The sequence below is a fragment of the Geotrypetes seraphini genome, chromosome 16 (assembly GCF_902459505.1).
Source record: "Geotrypetes seraphini chromosome 16, aGeoSer1.1, whole genome shotgun sequence".
NCBI lineage: Eukaryota > Metazoa > Chordata > Amphibia > Gymnophiona > Dermophiidae > Geotrypetes > Geotrypetes seraphini.
In genome coordinates this window covers 39,498,614-39,516,255 of record NC_047099.1, presented here as the reverse complement: position 1 = coordinate 39,516,255, position 17,642 = coordinate 39,498,614, and the positions used below count along the sequence as shown (strand labels likewise).

The 17,642-nt window shown below is 40.6% G+C and overlaps 1 protein-coding gene across 1 annotated transcript in view; it reads left to right on the top strand.

Moving 5' to 3' along the window:
* PLEKHO1 (pleckstrin homology domain containing O1) overlaps window positions 1-17,434 on the top strand; it is a 28,385-nt gene extending 10,951 nt beyond the window's left edge. The window contains exons 3-6 of the mRNA XM_033925672.1: window positions 6,380-6,520; window positions 9,840-9,944; window positions 12,670-12,771; window positions 16,642-17,434. Coding sequence (XP_033781563.1) covers window positions 6,380-6,520; window positions 9,840-9,944; window positions 12,670-12,771; window positions 16,642-17,355 — 1,062 coding nt within the window. The 3' untranslated portion in view covers window positions 17,356-17,434. The remainder of the gene's footprint in view (window positions 1-6,379; window positions 6,521-9,839; window positions 9,945-12,669; window positions 12,772-16,641) is intronic.
* Window positions 17,435-17,642: the final 208 nt, after the last annotated feature.

The window sequence follows — 17,642 nt, the reverse complement described above, 5'->3', positions numbered from 1 at the left end:
CCCTAGCTCTCATGCCCACTCAGTTCTGTCTATCCCTGCCCTGTAATGCCCTATTCCTGCCCCCGCTGCCTGCTCTTGTCGGGCAGAGAGGAAGTCCATGCATGCATGGACTTCCTCTCTGTCCGACTTGATTTGAGACAAAGTGCTGGGTTTTGAAAATCTTTACGGACCCCCAGACATGTCCAGGGAAATCTGGACATCTAGTAACTCTATGTCTAGGTGCCTAAATTGTGGCACCCAGCTAAAGAATTGCCTCCTTAGGGTTGTTCAGATGTGATTTTATAAACATTTTGAGTCAGCAAGAACATCTTTAAACAGTCAAGAAGCTTAAGAGTATTCTGTATGTGTCAGCAAACATGCCACCGAACTTCATGGCAATGGTAGGAGAAAAGCTCCCACATGGAAATGAGTTATGGGGTGTCATTGATCTTTAATGAAGCAACATCTGGAATTCAGGGAGCTACTGCTTGAGATGAACCTCAGGCAATCGCTTTAGTGCTTCGATTTGCTTTTCCCTAAGTGTGCGTCAGTGCAGTCAGCTGGAATTCCTGATAAAGAGTTTTTATATACTTAGGAATAATTAGCCCAGCCAACTCTTTCATCCTTTTACACCCCTCAGAGAGAGAAAAATGTTTGTTTCTGTTTAGAAAGCTAGGATGAGATGCTGTGATGTTATTCCATCCAGGCACTTGAACTTTTCTGTTTGGGGAGTATGTTAGTTCATATATCTAAATAAAGTCCTAGGCCAGTGTTAGAGGAAGTTAAGAATATTAATTTCTACCTAGTGTAGATAGAAACAGCTTATGAAAACACTTGGCAGAGGCAATTTCATTCCAGGACTCACTCCCAAAGTTATGTTCTGCAGGAAACTGAGATCTATTCATACGAACTAGAAAAAAGCTGAAAATGCAAACTATGAGGGCTGTAGCCTTTTCATGTGTGGGTTAGAGTTGCACGGGGACAGAAATCCCACCCATCCTCTCCGTCCCCGCAAGGAATTACCTCCATCCTCGCCTGTCCCCATAAAAAGCAGCAATTACTTCTGACAGGATCATCAATTCCACAGTTTCTTTTGTGTTTGCGCTGCTGTTTTCCTTGTGGAATCTCTTTGGTGGAACCCTTTTTTTGTTTTCTGTTCAGGTAATTAACTTATAAACCCTCTTTTACTAAGGCTGACGTGTCCATTATATTATATGGACGAACCCTCCTTCCAAAGCCTTCTATCCCTGTGGGAGTCCCGTAGGCTAGAGGGGGTCCCTGTGGGAGTCCCGTGGGTCAGAGGGGGGTCTCCGTGGGTTAGGGGGGATTCCCGCGATCCCCATTCCCGTGCAGACCTCTAGTGTGGGTCCAGCAGAATGGAACAAGTTTTCAGGTTATATACGGCAGCAACGGAGCTTGAGCGTGTTTAAATGTCTGTTAAAATGCCATTTGTTCTGCCAACTGAAAACTGCGTTGTTTGAGCGCGCTTTTGGTGCAAGTCATACGATAGTATGAGGATATAAAGTTTTTTCCTCCTCAGGCTAAAGGTTGTACTGTTATTGAATTGTCTTTTGGGGTGTATGCTATGTGCAGATTTTTAAATTATGTTTTTATTGTATTTTAGTCTTTGCTTTTATTGCATTTTATTGTTTGTTATTTCAATTAATTTTGTATGTGTGTATTGTTTCCCCGCCTAGATTTGTAGCCAGGCGGGTTATAAATAATTTTAAATAAATACGGTGTCTGAGGAAGATGAAAATGAAATATTTTCTGCCTTGTTTGTAAATTTTGTTACTAAGAGGTTTGTGGTGAGAAAAGTGTCATGGGGTTATCAGTTTATAAGATGATGTGAAGACTTGACTATTGATGTTCATTTTATGTGTGTTTGTGTTTATTAATATAGTATTGTATTTGTATGGTTATGTATTTTTTTGTGTATGTATTTGTGTATTTTATTATGCATGTGGTTTTGGAACCCACTTTGTATAAAGCGGGATATAAATAAAAACCATAAAATCCGTAATTCATACCATGCCAGTCTGGCCAGTGATCAACCGACTGCCCATATACAGCAGCGCGCACACTAGAAAAATGAAAGGAAGAATGAAAATAGTGGTGGCGAGTGGAATCATTGCGCTGAGAGTAAAACTGAGTTCCTGGGCAAATCATTTTACTTCTCCATGCTACAGTTCATCCAACAGTAATAACATTATTTTTTTCCCCCATGCAGTTTTAGAAAATGCTGTCTAGAATCCATATGCAATAAAAGCTGCCTTACAATTCAGTGCCGGAGTAGCTGCCGTCTTTGCTGCTAAAGAACGATGATCTCAAAAGCTCACTTAAATATAAGGCAAAATGACATTCAGTCCTTGCTGTGAACCAACTGGTGCTCGGTTCTCTCCATACGCAGCTTATAAAGCTGTTAGCGCTTAGGGCTCTGAAATGTTGGTAGGGTTTATTTACTCCTTTTAAACTAGATAAAGGTGCAGTTTCAAGCCCATTTGGTCCATGGGCTGGAAAACTTCTAGTAGAATTTGTCAGGAATGATTTTGGAGACAAAATACATGAGTTTGCAGTTTATTTCTACTTGATGTACTGCTTTTCCGAGTGGTGTATAATCCAGAATAAATACAAAATATAAATCATAAAGAACTCCAGTTGATTATAGGACAGCACACAAGCCATGAGATTAACCGTCAAGAACGTAGCAGGTTGCAAATACAATAAACATACAGTCCTTAGGAATTTCAAATGTGAGACAATGGGATGATATTTTACCAGGCTTGTGTGGCTTTTATCCATGTAAATAATTGTGTATAACAGCTGTTTTAGAAAGCTGCTGCTTACACCTGTAAATCCACAGCATTCAGTTTCCAAGAGGATGTGTTATGAGCAGGATGGAGAACTTTGCATGTGTTTCCAAGTTTGCAATGAAAAAAACTGGGCATCAGCATTTACACCAGCTCCAAAGCAGGCATTGTCAGCTAAATGCTCATGTTGATGTGGGATTTGTAGAAGTTTACCTCTATGATGTCTAAAACTGTCTTAAAATGTTTTGAAAAGTTGGGGGGGGGGGGAGGGTGGAATTATTCAGCTCCTTAATTGGCTGCTTATATAAAATGTGGCATTTATAAGCGTAGGTTTTAAAATCAGAAGTTATGCCTTCAAACCCCTTAGTGATTCCATTTTTTTTTGTTTTGTGTAAACACGCTTCTTTCTAAGATGGCTGTTCCTGTTATCAGCGCTACACTCTACACATTTATTTCTTGACATTCAGCAAGCCTTTTTCTACAATATTCCAAGAATTGTGCATGTCCCAACTTGGGCATTCTAATTGCTGCTTTGACGCCCTATGCAAAACCAGGTCACATACGAAAATGTATTTTTTATTTATTAACCACCTTTTCATGAAGATATTCACCCAAAGAGGTTTACAATACATAGAATAGTAATCGGGTACCCCTAAGTATCTTCCCTCTCTGTCCCTGCAGGCTCACAGTCTAACTGGCGGATACCGGCCCACTTTGAAAAGGCCAACATACGTCACGAGGAGCAGGCTGGAATAAAAACTCACAACCTCAGGGTTCTGAGGCAGCAGCTCTAACCACTAGGGCTACTTCCAAAATCTAGTGCTCAAAAAATAAAAATACCGATAAAGGGGCTAAAAATGTCAGATGTGCTTTAGAGAAGAAAATGGTAAGATGAAATAGGACCAGCTCTACCACCGAGTGACTGCTTTTTGTACACAGCCCTTCTTTTCAACCCCTACAGGTTTATGTAAATAAGGCCCCTAAATGAGTCTTTACAGAGGGCACAGCATCTCTCCGCATCCCTCACAGGCTGCCCTTGAGATAGAATCAGTTCCTGATATGATATTACAGAATGGCATATTAAAAGATAAGGCTTCCACTGATTGCTCTTTGACAGATGAGTGGGTGGCTGTATCTGTTGCAACCTACTAGTCACGAGCAGTTGTCTGAATCAGCTTCCTATACTGTAATCCAACTGCTTTAAAAATAGAATGTAATCTTGCTAACTTTCTGCTCTCTGAAGACTGAGACGTACCATGACTTTCTTCTAAACATGAGCTCAGTACATTTTAAATTCTGAAAATATTGGGCCTGATCTTTAGCACCCCCGCACAGTTCTAGATGGTTAGTACCAAGGTAGTCTGGGTAGTGGAATAAGGAATTATCTAGGCACAGTTGATATTTAATTTAACCAGCTATCTCTGTCCAAGTACCTCAGCCACCTTGTGCCCAGAATTACCTATAAAATCTTACTGCTTACATTCAAACAAAAAATTCTACATAAATCAGGTTTTATTGTCCCCTATTGCTCTTCAAGAGCACAAGATCCAGCAATCAATCCCTCTTACATGTTCCATACTTAAGACACCTTTTCTATGATACTACTCTAAAACTTACTACGCTCACACACTTGAACTCACTACCACTCTACTTAAGAGAGGAAGAAAATATCGATAAATTTAAAACGAACTTAAAAACTTTTCTATTTAGGAACGCTTACGACATGTGATATCCTTTCTGTCCTAGACCACTAACTCCCCTCAAAAACTAAAGCCAGAAGGGGGTGATTAATGGAATTTGCTTGGAGGAAGGAAAGGTGAGTAGTGGAGTACCACAAGGACTGGTATTGGGGCCAATTCAGTTCAATATATTTGTGAGCAACATTGCTGAAGGGCTAGAAGGTAAGATTTGCCTTTTTGCATATGATACCAACACACCTTGGAGAGAGGCCGTATCTGGCTAAGGATATAAAAAACCTTGAAGTAGTCCAGAGAAAAGTGACAAAAATGGTATGGGGCTTGCGCCAAAAGACGTACAAGAAGAGATTAGAAGACATGAATATGTATACTCTAGAGGAGAGGAGAGACAGGGGAGATATGATGCAAACGTTTACTTGAAAGGTATTAATATAGAAACAAATCTTTTCTAGAGAAAGAAGAATGGTAAAACTAGAGGACATGAATTGAGGTTGTGGGGATTGTGGAGTGGCAGATTTAGGAGTAATATTAGGAAATTCCTTTTCATGGAGAGGGTGGTGGATGCCTGGAATGCCCCTCCTGAGGGAGGTGGTGGAGATGAAAACAGATATGGAATTCAAGAAAGTGTGGGATGAACATAGAGGATCTCTAATTAGAAAATGAATGATATAAATCAAACTAAGGCTGGTACTGGGCAATCCAGCACAGTCTGTGATTTGGTTTAGGATGAGCTGGGGAGGGCTTTGATAGAAGCCCCAGTGACAGGATGGTTAGGATAGTCCGGAGTGGGCTTCAATTGCAACTCCAGCAGTGGGAGCCTAAAGACAGTACTGGGTGGACTTCTATGGTCTATTGCCCAGATATATTAAAGAAAAGACAATTTAACCCTGAATATATAATGAGTGTGACTGCTGTCATTTACTATGTTACTAAATAATTTTTAATGAGTTTCTGAGTGCTTAGGGGATTGGCAATAGTTGTTACCATCTGAAAGTCTTTTGGTGATGAATTGGTGATTCCAATACAATCACAAATGGAAGGATATCTACAAGACCTTGACAGCTTGGCTAGTAGTTGCAGTGTACAGGCCAGTGATCAGAGACTGTGTATGCAGCTAAAACCTGCAGAGCCCTGTTAAGGCGCATTGAGCAGAGCGCTGTGTGGAAGCCTGTCCCTTTCTGAGGAACAAGGACTTTTGTTTATAGTTGTGTCATTTCAGCACCTGTTGTGAGCAATTCATAACAACTGTGATGTTTATATAGTACATGGTTTTTGATGATGGACGATAAGCTTTAAAATCCTGCCGTTATAAGAAGTTCCTTGAGAAAACTTTTTCTTTTCAGGCCGCCAAATTGAATATATGGCTCGGAAAAATTATATTAGAAGCTTCTTCTTACTTAAATTTTAGGAAATTACTAAAGACTCAATTATTTAACAGGCTGGTATCTTAATGTTTTTTCTCTTAATTTTTTAACCATGTTTGCATTTCATCCTCATGTTTTTACTCGCATGGTCTACACTTCCATCTTGATCAATTTTATTGAAATGTATGTATTATCTTTTTGCTGTATTTTATAATGATGTTTTTTTATTAAAATGTATGTATTATTTTTCATGCTGTGAGCCACATATAAATAAATTATTATTATTATCAAAAAGCAGCAAAAACCTGACACTCACTGCATAACTAATACACAACTGTTATTATTAGCTTTATCCATCTAATAAGCGTAAAAGCATACTTTTATGCACTTCAGCACTGTACAGGTAGACATAAGAGGATTGAAGTAGATGTGAATCATTTGTTTACTCTTTCCAAAAATGCTCAATTGATCCATAAAATTGGTACAGCTTGTCTGCTTATTTGTCTACTTATTTAATCATTTGTCTTAGGTGAAAGATGAGAAGAATACCCAGGAACACTTTGACCTCAGTGACTATGAGAAATGCGAAGAACTGCGCAAATCAAAGAGCAGAAGCAAAAAAAACCACAGCAAGTTCACACTAGCTCGCTCTAAGCAACCCGGGAATACAGTAAGTTGTTTCCATCAGATTACCATGAATAGCTTTGGCCTTGTGCAAGTCTCAGACTCCCATACACAGTTTAACCAATTACATTAATAGAAGAAAGAGGGATAGGGGTGGCAACAGGCAGAAGAAAAAAAGGGAGTCTGCAGTGACCTGTAAATCCTTCTTTTGGTTTGTCTTGAATTTTCCGTAATAGCCTTACTGGATCAGACCAATGGTCCATCTAGCCCAGTAGCTCATCCTCGCAGTGGCCAATCCAGGTCACTAGTACCTGGCAAAAACCCAAATAGTAGCAACATTCCATGCTACTACTCCAGGGCGAGCCGTGGCTTCCCCCATTCAGCCTTTGTGCCTTTTCTGAGCTGATGGCTCTTAAAAGTCATAATGTATATCATTCCACTGTACAAGGAATCGGCAACAGTATCTGTGGTGCAGAAACACCTGATATACATTGATTTATTTGTATCCACAAAGAACCCCTATAAAACTGGAAAATAAAGACCTACATTTACAGTCTATAAATACTCAACAAAATGCAAAACATTATTCTAGCTGTATGAAAAATAGTATTTCTTAAATTGATTGATTTTTCCATCAGAATAAAGCACCAAGGGCCTTTCTAAATGGTACAATAAGATTGTCTTTATTGGAAGACCCAACACAGGCCGTGTTCAGCGCACCCACCTGCATCAGGGGTCTGTGCAAAAACTAAAGTGGCTTGTAAACATGACAAAATATAAAAAAAAATGAATAATATATTGTGGAAAAAATAATATCATCTTATAAACTGTATTGAAAAACCTTGTACTGTATATTATGTATGTTAGCCTGTAACCCGTTCTGAGCTCTTTGGGGATGATGAGATAGAAAATGAAATAAATAAATAATGACATCAAAACACATATGTACGCTACCTTAAGATCATCGCATACTATCACACCCAAGTCCCGCTCCTCTCTCATGCACAAATGTTCTTCACTCCTTAAACTGTATTGCTCCGTCGGGTTTTTGCAGACCAAATGCATGACCTTGCAATTCTAAGCATTAAATTTTAGCTGCCAAATTTTGAAGCATTCTTCGAGCTTTGCTTGGTCCTTGCTCATGTTATCCATAACATCAGGGGTGTATACTCAATTGCAGATTTCGGTATCATCTGCAAAAAAGACACATCTTACCTAACAGCCCTTCAGCAATATCGCTTACAAAAATGATAAAAAGAACTGAACCTTGAAACACTACTGATAACTGTTTTATGCAATGGGACCTATTTACTAAAGTGTGTGATCGGGTGAGTTCCTGGACCATGGCCGCCTCCAGCAAAAAGACAGGCGCCTCGTGTGTCTCCGCCATCTTGCCGTCCTGTCCCCTCAGTTTTTCCTTCGTGGTTCGTGTTGATTTTGCTGCCATCTACACGCCCCGGACAGACCTGAAGCAGTGTAACAGGCACAGAAGGGTAAGGGCTACCGAGTCCACAGTTGGCAGCACCGCACCAATGGGTTTTAGCAGGTTTGTTGAGCAAGAAATGTCGGCATGGTCCGGAACTACTCAGAGGCACGTCCGTTCAGCTTCCCGGCATCACGTGCCCCACCGGGACCTATTTACTAATGGTGTTAGCGGTGGTGGCACACTTTAGTAAATTTAGCAATAAATTTTCCAACAGCCATTTCTATTGATGGAGACAAAATGGCATGAGCCAATATAAAATTCACTATTTCCTTACAAAGCAAGAAATAGTTAATTTAAAAGACAAAAGCTAATGTGATGTTAGCAAACCTCTTTCCTTGTAAGAGGCCTTAATTATCTACCACTCTTTTCTTGAAGAGTGGTCAACGTTCATTTAATTGACAATCCATATTTGTTATAGATAACTTTCTGGCCATTTTGTGTTGCTGTCACTGACATAAGGGATGGGAGGGGATTAAAGAGAATAGGAGAGAGAACTAAATCCATTATGATCATTTAATTAATTTTCAAGTAAGAGTCAGAACTCCAGAGGGGAGTCGGTGTAATCAGCCAATATTTCAACTGCTGTGACAGCAGGAATTATTTCCATGATATCAGCAAAAAGTAAACAGAAAGAAAAAGAGCAATTAAGTCTGCATTTCACAGGTTATACAGCCCTCTGTCATCCCATATCTCCTTTCTTTACTTTCCCCTATTATTCATGATTGCATAGACAGGAAGGGCCTGATTCCATATAGGATTGCTGGTCTCGGCGGCCGCCTAAGAAGCTGCCACCGAACGCGTGTCAATCATGCACTGGTGTCTGATACAGAATCACATCTAGGTTGATGCTCAGATGTCTTAACCCACCCCCCCCCCCACCACCACCATTCTCTAACCCAGAGCTGGATAAAGAATTGCGCCTGATCACAAAGATAGGGGACTGAAATGTAGGCCAGAAAACCCCAGCCTACATTTCAGTTACCCATCTTTGCCAAGGGGGGTTTGGGGGGGATTCTGAAACTAGATCGCTGCTTGCCATCAGCTGATCGTGGCACAGGAAGCCCTGATCAACTGAGCCAGCAGGACTCCCTGAAGCTGTGGGGCTCCTTCTGTATGATTTGTTAATTCATTTTATAATTTTTTTTATTTGGTGGACCATTTTGAGATGCATTGGCTTAAAAGTATATAAAAATATCCCCCCAAAAAATTTATCTAATTTGCACACAATTTTCTTCTTTTTGTGATACCTTAGATCCCACTTGATCAGGTGATATGTTTTTGTACATTGTCTGGTGATGATCCCTTTTCATAGTATAACTAAAAAATGCCAGAGGACTTAAGAGGATCTTGTTTTATGCTATGAAACTGGATTTCGATCAGAACTTCAGATTCTGCAAATAGTGAGGTCAAGCCCCCTTCTTCCAGTATGTACACACACTGGTATCCTTTTAGGGGAGGAGAACATTTTGATCTTCGAGAAAATGCTTCTCTCAAATTTTTTATGTACATCACTGAAGTGTTTTTTTTTATTTTATTCAAAGCGGTTTACATTCAATTACTCTAAGTATGTCTACCTATCTGTCCTGGCGGGCTCACAACCTAAGTATGGTTCCTGGGGCAACGGAGGGTAAAGTCACTTAAGTAATGAGTTTGAAAAAGCAATCAGTGAGGGGAGCAGGTTGGTTTGGACATTAAAAACTTGAAATCTTGAGATATCTGCTCAGGAATAAAGAACATGAAATGCGTCTCCCATAGAGCATGGTAACTTGATAAGCTACATTGAACTGTGACTTATCTAGTGATGGGACTTGTAACAGTACAAAAAATGTTTAGTGTGTGCTGTACCAGATTACAACCATTAGTTCTTTTATTCCTCTAGGCTCCAAATCTCATCTTTCTAGCAGTAAGCCCAGAAGAAAAAGAAACTTGGATCAATGCCCTAAACTCTGCAATCACCCGAGCCAAAAACCGTATTCTAGATGAGGTAAGAAAGAGCACAGTTCTATCATTTGGGCTCAAAGTTCTTCATGAAGAATTACATGTCCTCTTTTGTACATACATTAATAATATAACATAATCTTGTGTTTGAAAGATTTCTTATGATCATAATTCAGCCATCATTAGTGACTTCCCAGCTGAAACAATAGTTTCTTTGCTATTCTCCATGCAAATTCTGATAACTTCTGTGAAGATACCATATCAGCTACCACTAAGCTCCTTTCTAATACCCTAGACTCAAGGTTTTCCTTCGTGTGTGTGGGGAGGGGGGGGGGGAACTCAGCTTAACTTAAAACCATCTCATTCACCAAATCTAAAGAAGATTCTCATGGCTCAGCTATTAATATATTTCATTCCTTCCATCCCTTTTATAAATAACATTTCATGCCCTGAGATTCATTGTAAAGGAAATGTTTTATATTGCCTCACATTTGGAGTGTAGGTTGATCAGATGTGTAATAAATATAACACGGAAAGTGAAGTTTAAACTTACCTATTAATTACCTTTCCTTGAATCATGTCAAACCAGTGGTGTTAATGTCTGCCAGCTAGCAGATAGAGACATACAAAAAAGTCTCCTTAGTAGGGGGTTGGGGCTGCCTTCTGCTATAAAAACACTGGATAACAACACTGATCACTGCAGATGAATTAAATCTGGATATTCAGCACCGGTATCTGGATAGTGGTTAGTGCTGAATAACCAGATGCAGCACTAATCACATGTCTGTATACCAGCAACATTCAGAGCCCACTATCCAGAAAGCTATCTGGATAAAGTTATAGCAATTAGATGGACTTCTTCCTGAGGGGATCTGTACTCTATCATGATAGTACCACTGAGCCAGATAAGGTATTCAAGTGATTTTGGTTCTTGCAGGAACATCCTTTTAGCTGCAAATGAAGGTAGGACCTTCCCTGCTCTGGATGATGATTGTCAATTTTGGAGGGGCCATGGCCCCTGTGCCCCTCCCCCATTCTGATGCCTATGCTTTGAGAGATAATGAGGGAGCTCTTTTATCTGTCAATTGCAGCAATTTAGAACTGGGCTCTGCTCTCTATGAGAAGTACAGGTTATCTTCTATCCAATCTCTCATGGAGCAAGAATCAGATTGATGGAATGGAAACATTACATCCTTCGAAAACTCAACCCATAATAGCTTCAAGTGCCATCCTAGATCTACTGTACAGGCCACCTTTGCATGAACAAAAGGCTGCACATATCGGTGCTGAGAAATCTTCTCATGAAGACCAAAACTCTCAATGTCCAAGGTCAAAAGAAAGAATAAAGAGGGATCTTCCAAGAGAAGAAAATGAAAGAAATTCACTGCTTGCATCTTTCTTTGAGTGAAGAATTGCTCCTCATGGTGTTTTACTGGGTTGACCTGAAATCCATTTGAGGAGGGGCCCCATCTGAACCCTAGTAGGGTACTATCGTATCAAACAAAATGTTGCTGCACTATAATGTGCTGGCTATATGAGCTGTCCTGGTTCAAAGCTGGTTTACTTCCCCAAGTACCTTGGAGCTAAATGACTTTGCCAGCATGTTCCCATCAGCTAATGATGCCATATCAAGTATCTAATGGGCTCTCCTATTCCAGGCTAGCATCCAGAACTGCCAGAGTATAGATGGCTAACTCTGTCCCTGGTCTAGCTAAAAACTAATTGATTTCCTTCCTCCTCTCAGTCTATTGCCATTTCATCAGCTAACCTAGACAAGAACTTCTACTCAACCCGCAAGGCTTGCAGCTGAGAACAGAAATATCTGGGAGGGAGACCTCTGCTCTATTCCTTTCCTTGAGAGAGAACATATCATCTGAGAGCACAGAATGGGAGATATGTGTACTACAGCCACCACCCTGCAGCAGTGGTATAGCCACAAGTGAACCAGGGTGGGCATCCACAAGCCCCTCCAGCTGAAGATATCTCCTAAGCCATGGGTGCCAGTACTCTGTACATGCTCAGTTTTTGCACTGTTTTCCGGCACTAGGCTTAGCTTCTTGTGGAAAAAGGGGATATAGAAAGCTTTAGCTATCCCGTTTAGCTTCCTTTTCATCTTGCCCACATTAAGACTGGGAACCGGCATTTGCTTCTCCTAGGAGAACATATCTCAAGCAATCTGAAACAGTGAGAAGCAAAGAGCCCACCTGACTAACAAGAGAAGCAAGTAAACTGCCTTGATTGTATCACAAAAAGGCAGTACTGTATATCAAATCCATGACCCTCAACCCTTTCAGACGACAATCCCTTTAGAAGAGAAAGGCTCTCCATCATCCAAACTCTCTAAGAGACTTAACAGCTTACCTCCTCATGCTCCTCTTCCCCAAGGATCCCTCAGAAGATTCTGGAAGAGGAGCCTTTCTTACCAGAACAATTCTACTCTACCTCCAAGTTTAGTTCTCTGTATTCATATTCTGGAAGATGGACAAAATTCACTTGTCTGGGCTGGTCTTCATGGACAATAAGGAAATTTCATTCTTGAGACTGCTGATTTATAAAACTGTACACAATTTCAACACTATGCAGAATATAAAACAAATTAGGTGATTGTGAATGGTGTCTCTTCAAAATGTAACAATATCCAAGTCCATCCAGGTGCTATTTTCTACTCAAAAATTATATCTACACACAGGTTGTGATCTTGCAAACTTCTTTGCACTGTGTTGCATAAGTCAAGTAGGGAGCTTAAGAGTTCAGTTTCTGTTTATTTTTAGGTTACTGTTGAGGAGGATAACTGCCTCGTTCATCCAACCCGTGACAGAGCAAAGATCCAGCACTCTCGTCGGCCACCTACAAGGGGTCACCTAATGGCTGTGGTAAGTATTTGAAAGAACTAGTGAAACATATCGCTCTTCTTCCCCCACTCACACTTTTCTGTCTGGATCGGTAGCATGGAATTTGGGGTTCTGGAATCTTGCTATTCTTTGAGATTCTGCATGGAATCTTGATACTCTTTCGGGTTCTAGAATCTTTTATTACTTTTTGGGATTCTGGAATGTTGCTACTCCTTGGTTATTGGCCAGGTACTAGTGACCTCGATTGGCCACCATGAGAACAGGCTACTGGGCTTGATGGATCATTGGTTTGACCCAGTAAGGTTATTCTTATGTTCTTATGTAATTAAAATGTGCAGTATCTTAAATCACAAGGCAAATTCCAAGTATTTTGTTTCTGGTGAAATTGCTCCTCAAACTTGTGTCAGTTACATAGAACAATGTACAAAAGCATATAGTAACATTCCACTCCATTTCAGAGTAGTCTCAATAGTTAATACTCTTTCTCTGTAGTGTCAGAAACAGGAAGTTCTGCCTGACAGAACTTCCTGTTTCCGAAGCTACAGAGAAAGGCTTCGGGTCTGGTATGAAACAGCCTGCTTTCAGTGTGGCGGCAGTCAAAGCAGGTTCCCAGCACTGCGAGGGGCAAGGATTAGGAGTGTGCAGGGGTGAGGAGGCTGCCAGAGTATGGGGAGATTTAAAAGGAGGTGCCAGGTGAAAAAAGGAGAGAAAGATGCAGACCTTGAGGGAGGGGATAAGAGTGAGAGATACCCGGTGGGAGACAGAGGATGAGAGAGAGAGAGAGATTGGGGGGGGGGGGGGTTGTTCTCTAGAGATGAGATGGTGCCCAGGGAAGATGATGCTCATGGGGATAGGGTAAGGGAAATGATTATAAAAATAAAATCACCAGATTTTGGTTTTAGTCGGGCTGTACATCGATTCATATTTTTAATCGCATGATCCAAATGTCAAAGAATTGAAATAAATTTAGCATGTACAGCCCTAATTTTGAATGATAACCACATTCATTCATTCATTTGTTCCATTTTACAGATGCTACTATCTTACAGCCCATAGCGACTTAGAAAATAAAATTATCATTCACATTAACAATAACAATATCAAATAAAAAAAATCATAAAACACAAAACAAATTCCAATCCCATTCCATCCATCAACCTATATCCCTAAAATTCTATATCCCCCTCCCACTCCCACCCCCATGCTGCCCAACCACATAACCGCTCACCTACCCATTGCCAATTCTAACCGATGTTAACTCGCTGTCATCAGCACCTCTTATTGTACACCGTCTTGAACTGAAAGGTATGACGGGATATAAATAAAGCTATTATTATTAAAACCTTATATAAATATGGGATTTTACATGTCACCGTTCTCTCTTCCTTATTTAGTGCGTTCCATAAAGAAGGTGCCTTTGCTACCAAGACTCTATCACATGTTATCTGCGCATACATATCCTTCTGTAATGGAATCACAAACTTCATGTCATAGAAACATAGAAGGAGAAAAAAAGTAGAAGCTATGGGTTCTACACACAACTCAGGAATATGCAACACTATGTGTGAGTAGAATAGTCTAGTGCAGTGGTTCTCAACCCTGTCCTAGGGGACCCCCCAGCCAGTCGGGTTTTCAAGATAACCCTAATGAATATGCAGGAGAGAGATTTGCATATAATGGAAGTGACAGGTATGCAAATCATTAGGGATATCTTGAAAACCTGACTGGTTGGGGGGGTTCCCTAGGACAGGGTTGAGAACCACTGTTTTAGCACAACTAGATCAATTTATGAAACGAGGGGGGAGACCTCAAACACCCAAATGTGGGAACACACCCTGCATCTTGCTGGGGTCATGAATATTATCACTGGTCTATAAAGTGCAAATAACACAAAATAATGGATAGAAAAAATTCCAGTAAGAAAAGGAATACTTAGCTTAAAACTCCCGACAGAAAGTCTTCCGTTTCACTTCTGCTTCATCAGGGGTTTAGTGTTTCTCATGTACGAATCACGGGTACTCTTAAAATTTCATGTAGTATTTCTTAGTCTTGAAAAACTATCCAATATTATACCATTCTGTGAAATAAAAAATGAAAAGATCATGTTAAAACTATATTGCCTGGAAAGAGACATAATGTGAATCGCACAATGTAGAAAAAAATCAAAATCATAGCGTGAATCTAATGGGTTACAGGATCTGAGACAACATGGCTTTACATTTTTTCCTGATTTATGTGATTTAAATGTCTCTATCATATCTCCCCTCGCCTGATTTTCCTACAAAGTATACAGATTGTGATCTTTAAGTGTGTCCCCCATATGCCTTATGATGAAGACCATTGACCATTTGAGTAGCCTTCTTCTGGACTGACATGTTCGGGGAAATCCAGACGTCTGGTAACCCTATTCCTACAGACCCTAGCAGGTGGAGGGAAATAATCCACTGGTCCCGGAATAAAGTGGGATTGTTCAAGAATCAGAGTTTGTTGTAGAATACTAGGTATCAATTTACACATCTTCAGTTACACCAACCATAGATCTGGTGGAATCGCAGGCACCTAAATGTGGCAAGATTGTGCGCAACTTAAAGTATTCTATAATTGTCAGTACCGCTTATGCCCCTCCCATGTTCCACCCGTATGAGTGCCTCCTTGAGAGTGCTTTCGACTCCTCTCACCTTAGGTTCTGCATCCCCAACCCTATATGTCATGTCTGTCTGTCCAAGGTAGATTGTAAGCTTTTCTAAGCAGGTACCATCTATAAATGTTAAAATGTACAGCACTGCGTACACCTTTCAGCGCTATATAAGTGATAATTAGTAGTAGTAATTTATACATTGTGCCACTTATGCCCACCTGTACAGAATATTGCTTAGTCATTATGCTGCCATTACAGGCCCAATTATTGAATGGCCCTTTATGTGTCTTTCCAAAATGCTAGTGTGAGTGGCAAAAATGTCACTTACATTGCAGGCATGGGCATTTGCACTTGCTGATGTAAATGAGAGCAGGTTCATTATGGACTGCCAACATCCTATATGAATGGTTTAGTAGAACTAAATCATTTATAATCTAAAGGGGCATATACATTGAGACCTCCTTCTCCTAAAGATTTTGTTTAAAGGCTACTTATGATAAAACAAGCTTCTGTGTGACTCCATTAGAGAATGACATGGTGGATGTTACCCGCGAGTAGCCGTGGGTAACCCGCCAAAACGGTGGAGGGGGCAAAGGTGCTCATCGCAGGTACAGGGACTAGGCCATCCACCGCTCCGTGGAGCGGTGAATGGCCTTGTCCCCACAGTTAAGGGAGGGAACGCACGTGGCCCCCCCTCCCTCCTTCCTACCTACCCACCCGAATCTATCTATCTCCCTCTCTCCCCTTACCTTTGTGGCGCTTTAAGGTTTCAGTCTTGTTGAAAGCCGCTGGCGCGTATGTGCAGTCGCGCATGTGTGGAACGAAATAGGGAAAAAAAGTGTGTGATGACTTTTGGGACACTTTGTATATCTTCCTCTTGTAATCTGTCTTGATCTGCTTCCGAAATGGACAAAAAAAAGCCAAGATTAAATGAATTTATATCAAAGCTAATTAACTGAAAAACTGTAGTCACTTTGAAATAACCTTGCTTCCTGTGGTCAGTTACAAAAATATGCAGGTATATAAAAGGTGCAGTTGAGCTAAGAATTCCATGGAAATAGGATTTGGGATGGTAATTATACATACATGTTGGGTTTAGTAATTGGCTGGGGATCATGGGAAGATTAATAGCTTATTATGGAAGATCCCTGTCCATACAACACTATACCTAAGGATCATCATCTAATATTTTACTTATCAGGAGATCACTACAATATTTGGTATCTTAAATACTTCATATGACTGTTTTGCAGGCATCTACCTCAACGTCTGATGGAATGCTGACCTTGGACCTAATCCAAGAAGAAGATACCTCCCTGGAAGATCATGGTACTTGTGAAGAGAGCTTCCGGGTTGACCTAGATAGATCCGTGGCCCAGCTGACTGCCAGTCGACACAGGTCTGATTCCGAGAATGTCAAATCCTTGGAAAAGAAACGGTCAGGTGCTCTCCAAAAGCGAGAGCAAATCTCCTGGGACAGACAGACCCAGCACAGCTACTTTGATAAAGGGATAACATACACACCACAGATTCCCAAAAAGCTCTCTCATTCTGAAAAGAACAAATGTGCCTCAATGGAGGAAATCCTATCTTGTTCGGACTCCACACAAAGAGCAGTGTTGAGGAAGGGCTCAGAGGCCCACTTTGTCCCCAGAGAATCGGAGCATCTGGCACAAATACAGGAACTTATTGCACTGAAACTGGAAAAAACTCAGGAACTGCTCACAGAGGCAAAAGGCTGTAGTGAAGGGAAGAGGAAAACAAAGGACTTTTCTTCCAAACCAGACTCTGATAACATTTTGCGAGAGACTGAGAGGCTGCTTGGAGAAGCCTCTTTCAACTGGAGCCAAGCCAAGAAGGTCCTGCAGGAAATCAAAGAGCTGAGAGGCCTGTATAAACAGCTGGAACTGCAGCAGTCAGACCCCAAACAGAGTACTCAGACTCAGTTTCGAAAGAGTATGATGTGAAGACTAGTTAATTTTCACAGTGATGAAAAGGAGAAACAAGCTAATATGTTTAAATAAAAGTTTGGATTGGTCATTTTAACTTACATCTCTTTTTATCTTGGTTGATGCAACGTGATTATTTAGATTGTGAAGTCTGAGGAGGATACTGTGTTTATGTGATGGTGTGTCAGCACCGCTTTTCATTACAGTGAAAGCACTAAGGTCCAAATTCTGTAACCGGCGCCTAATGTTTCCCCGCTTTTGTTAAAACTTCATTGGCTCCCAGTAATCTCTAGGGTTTATTTTAA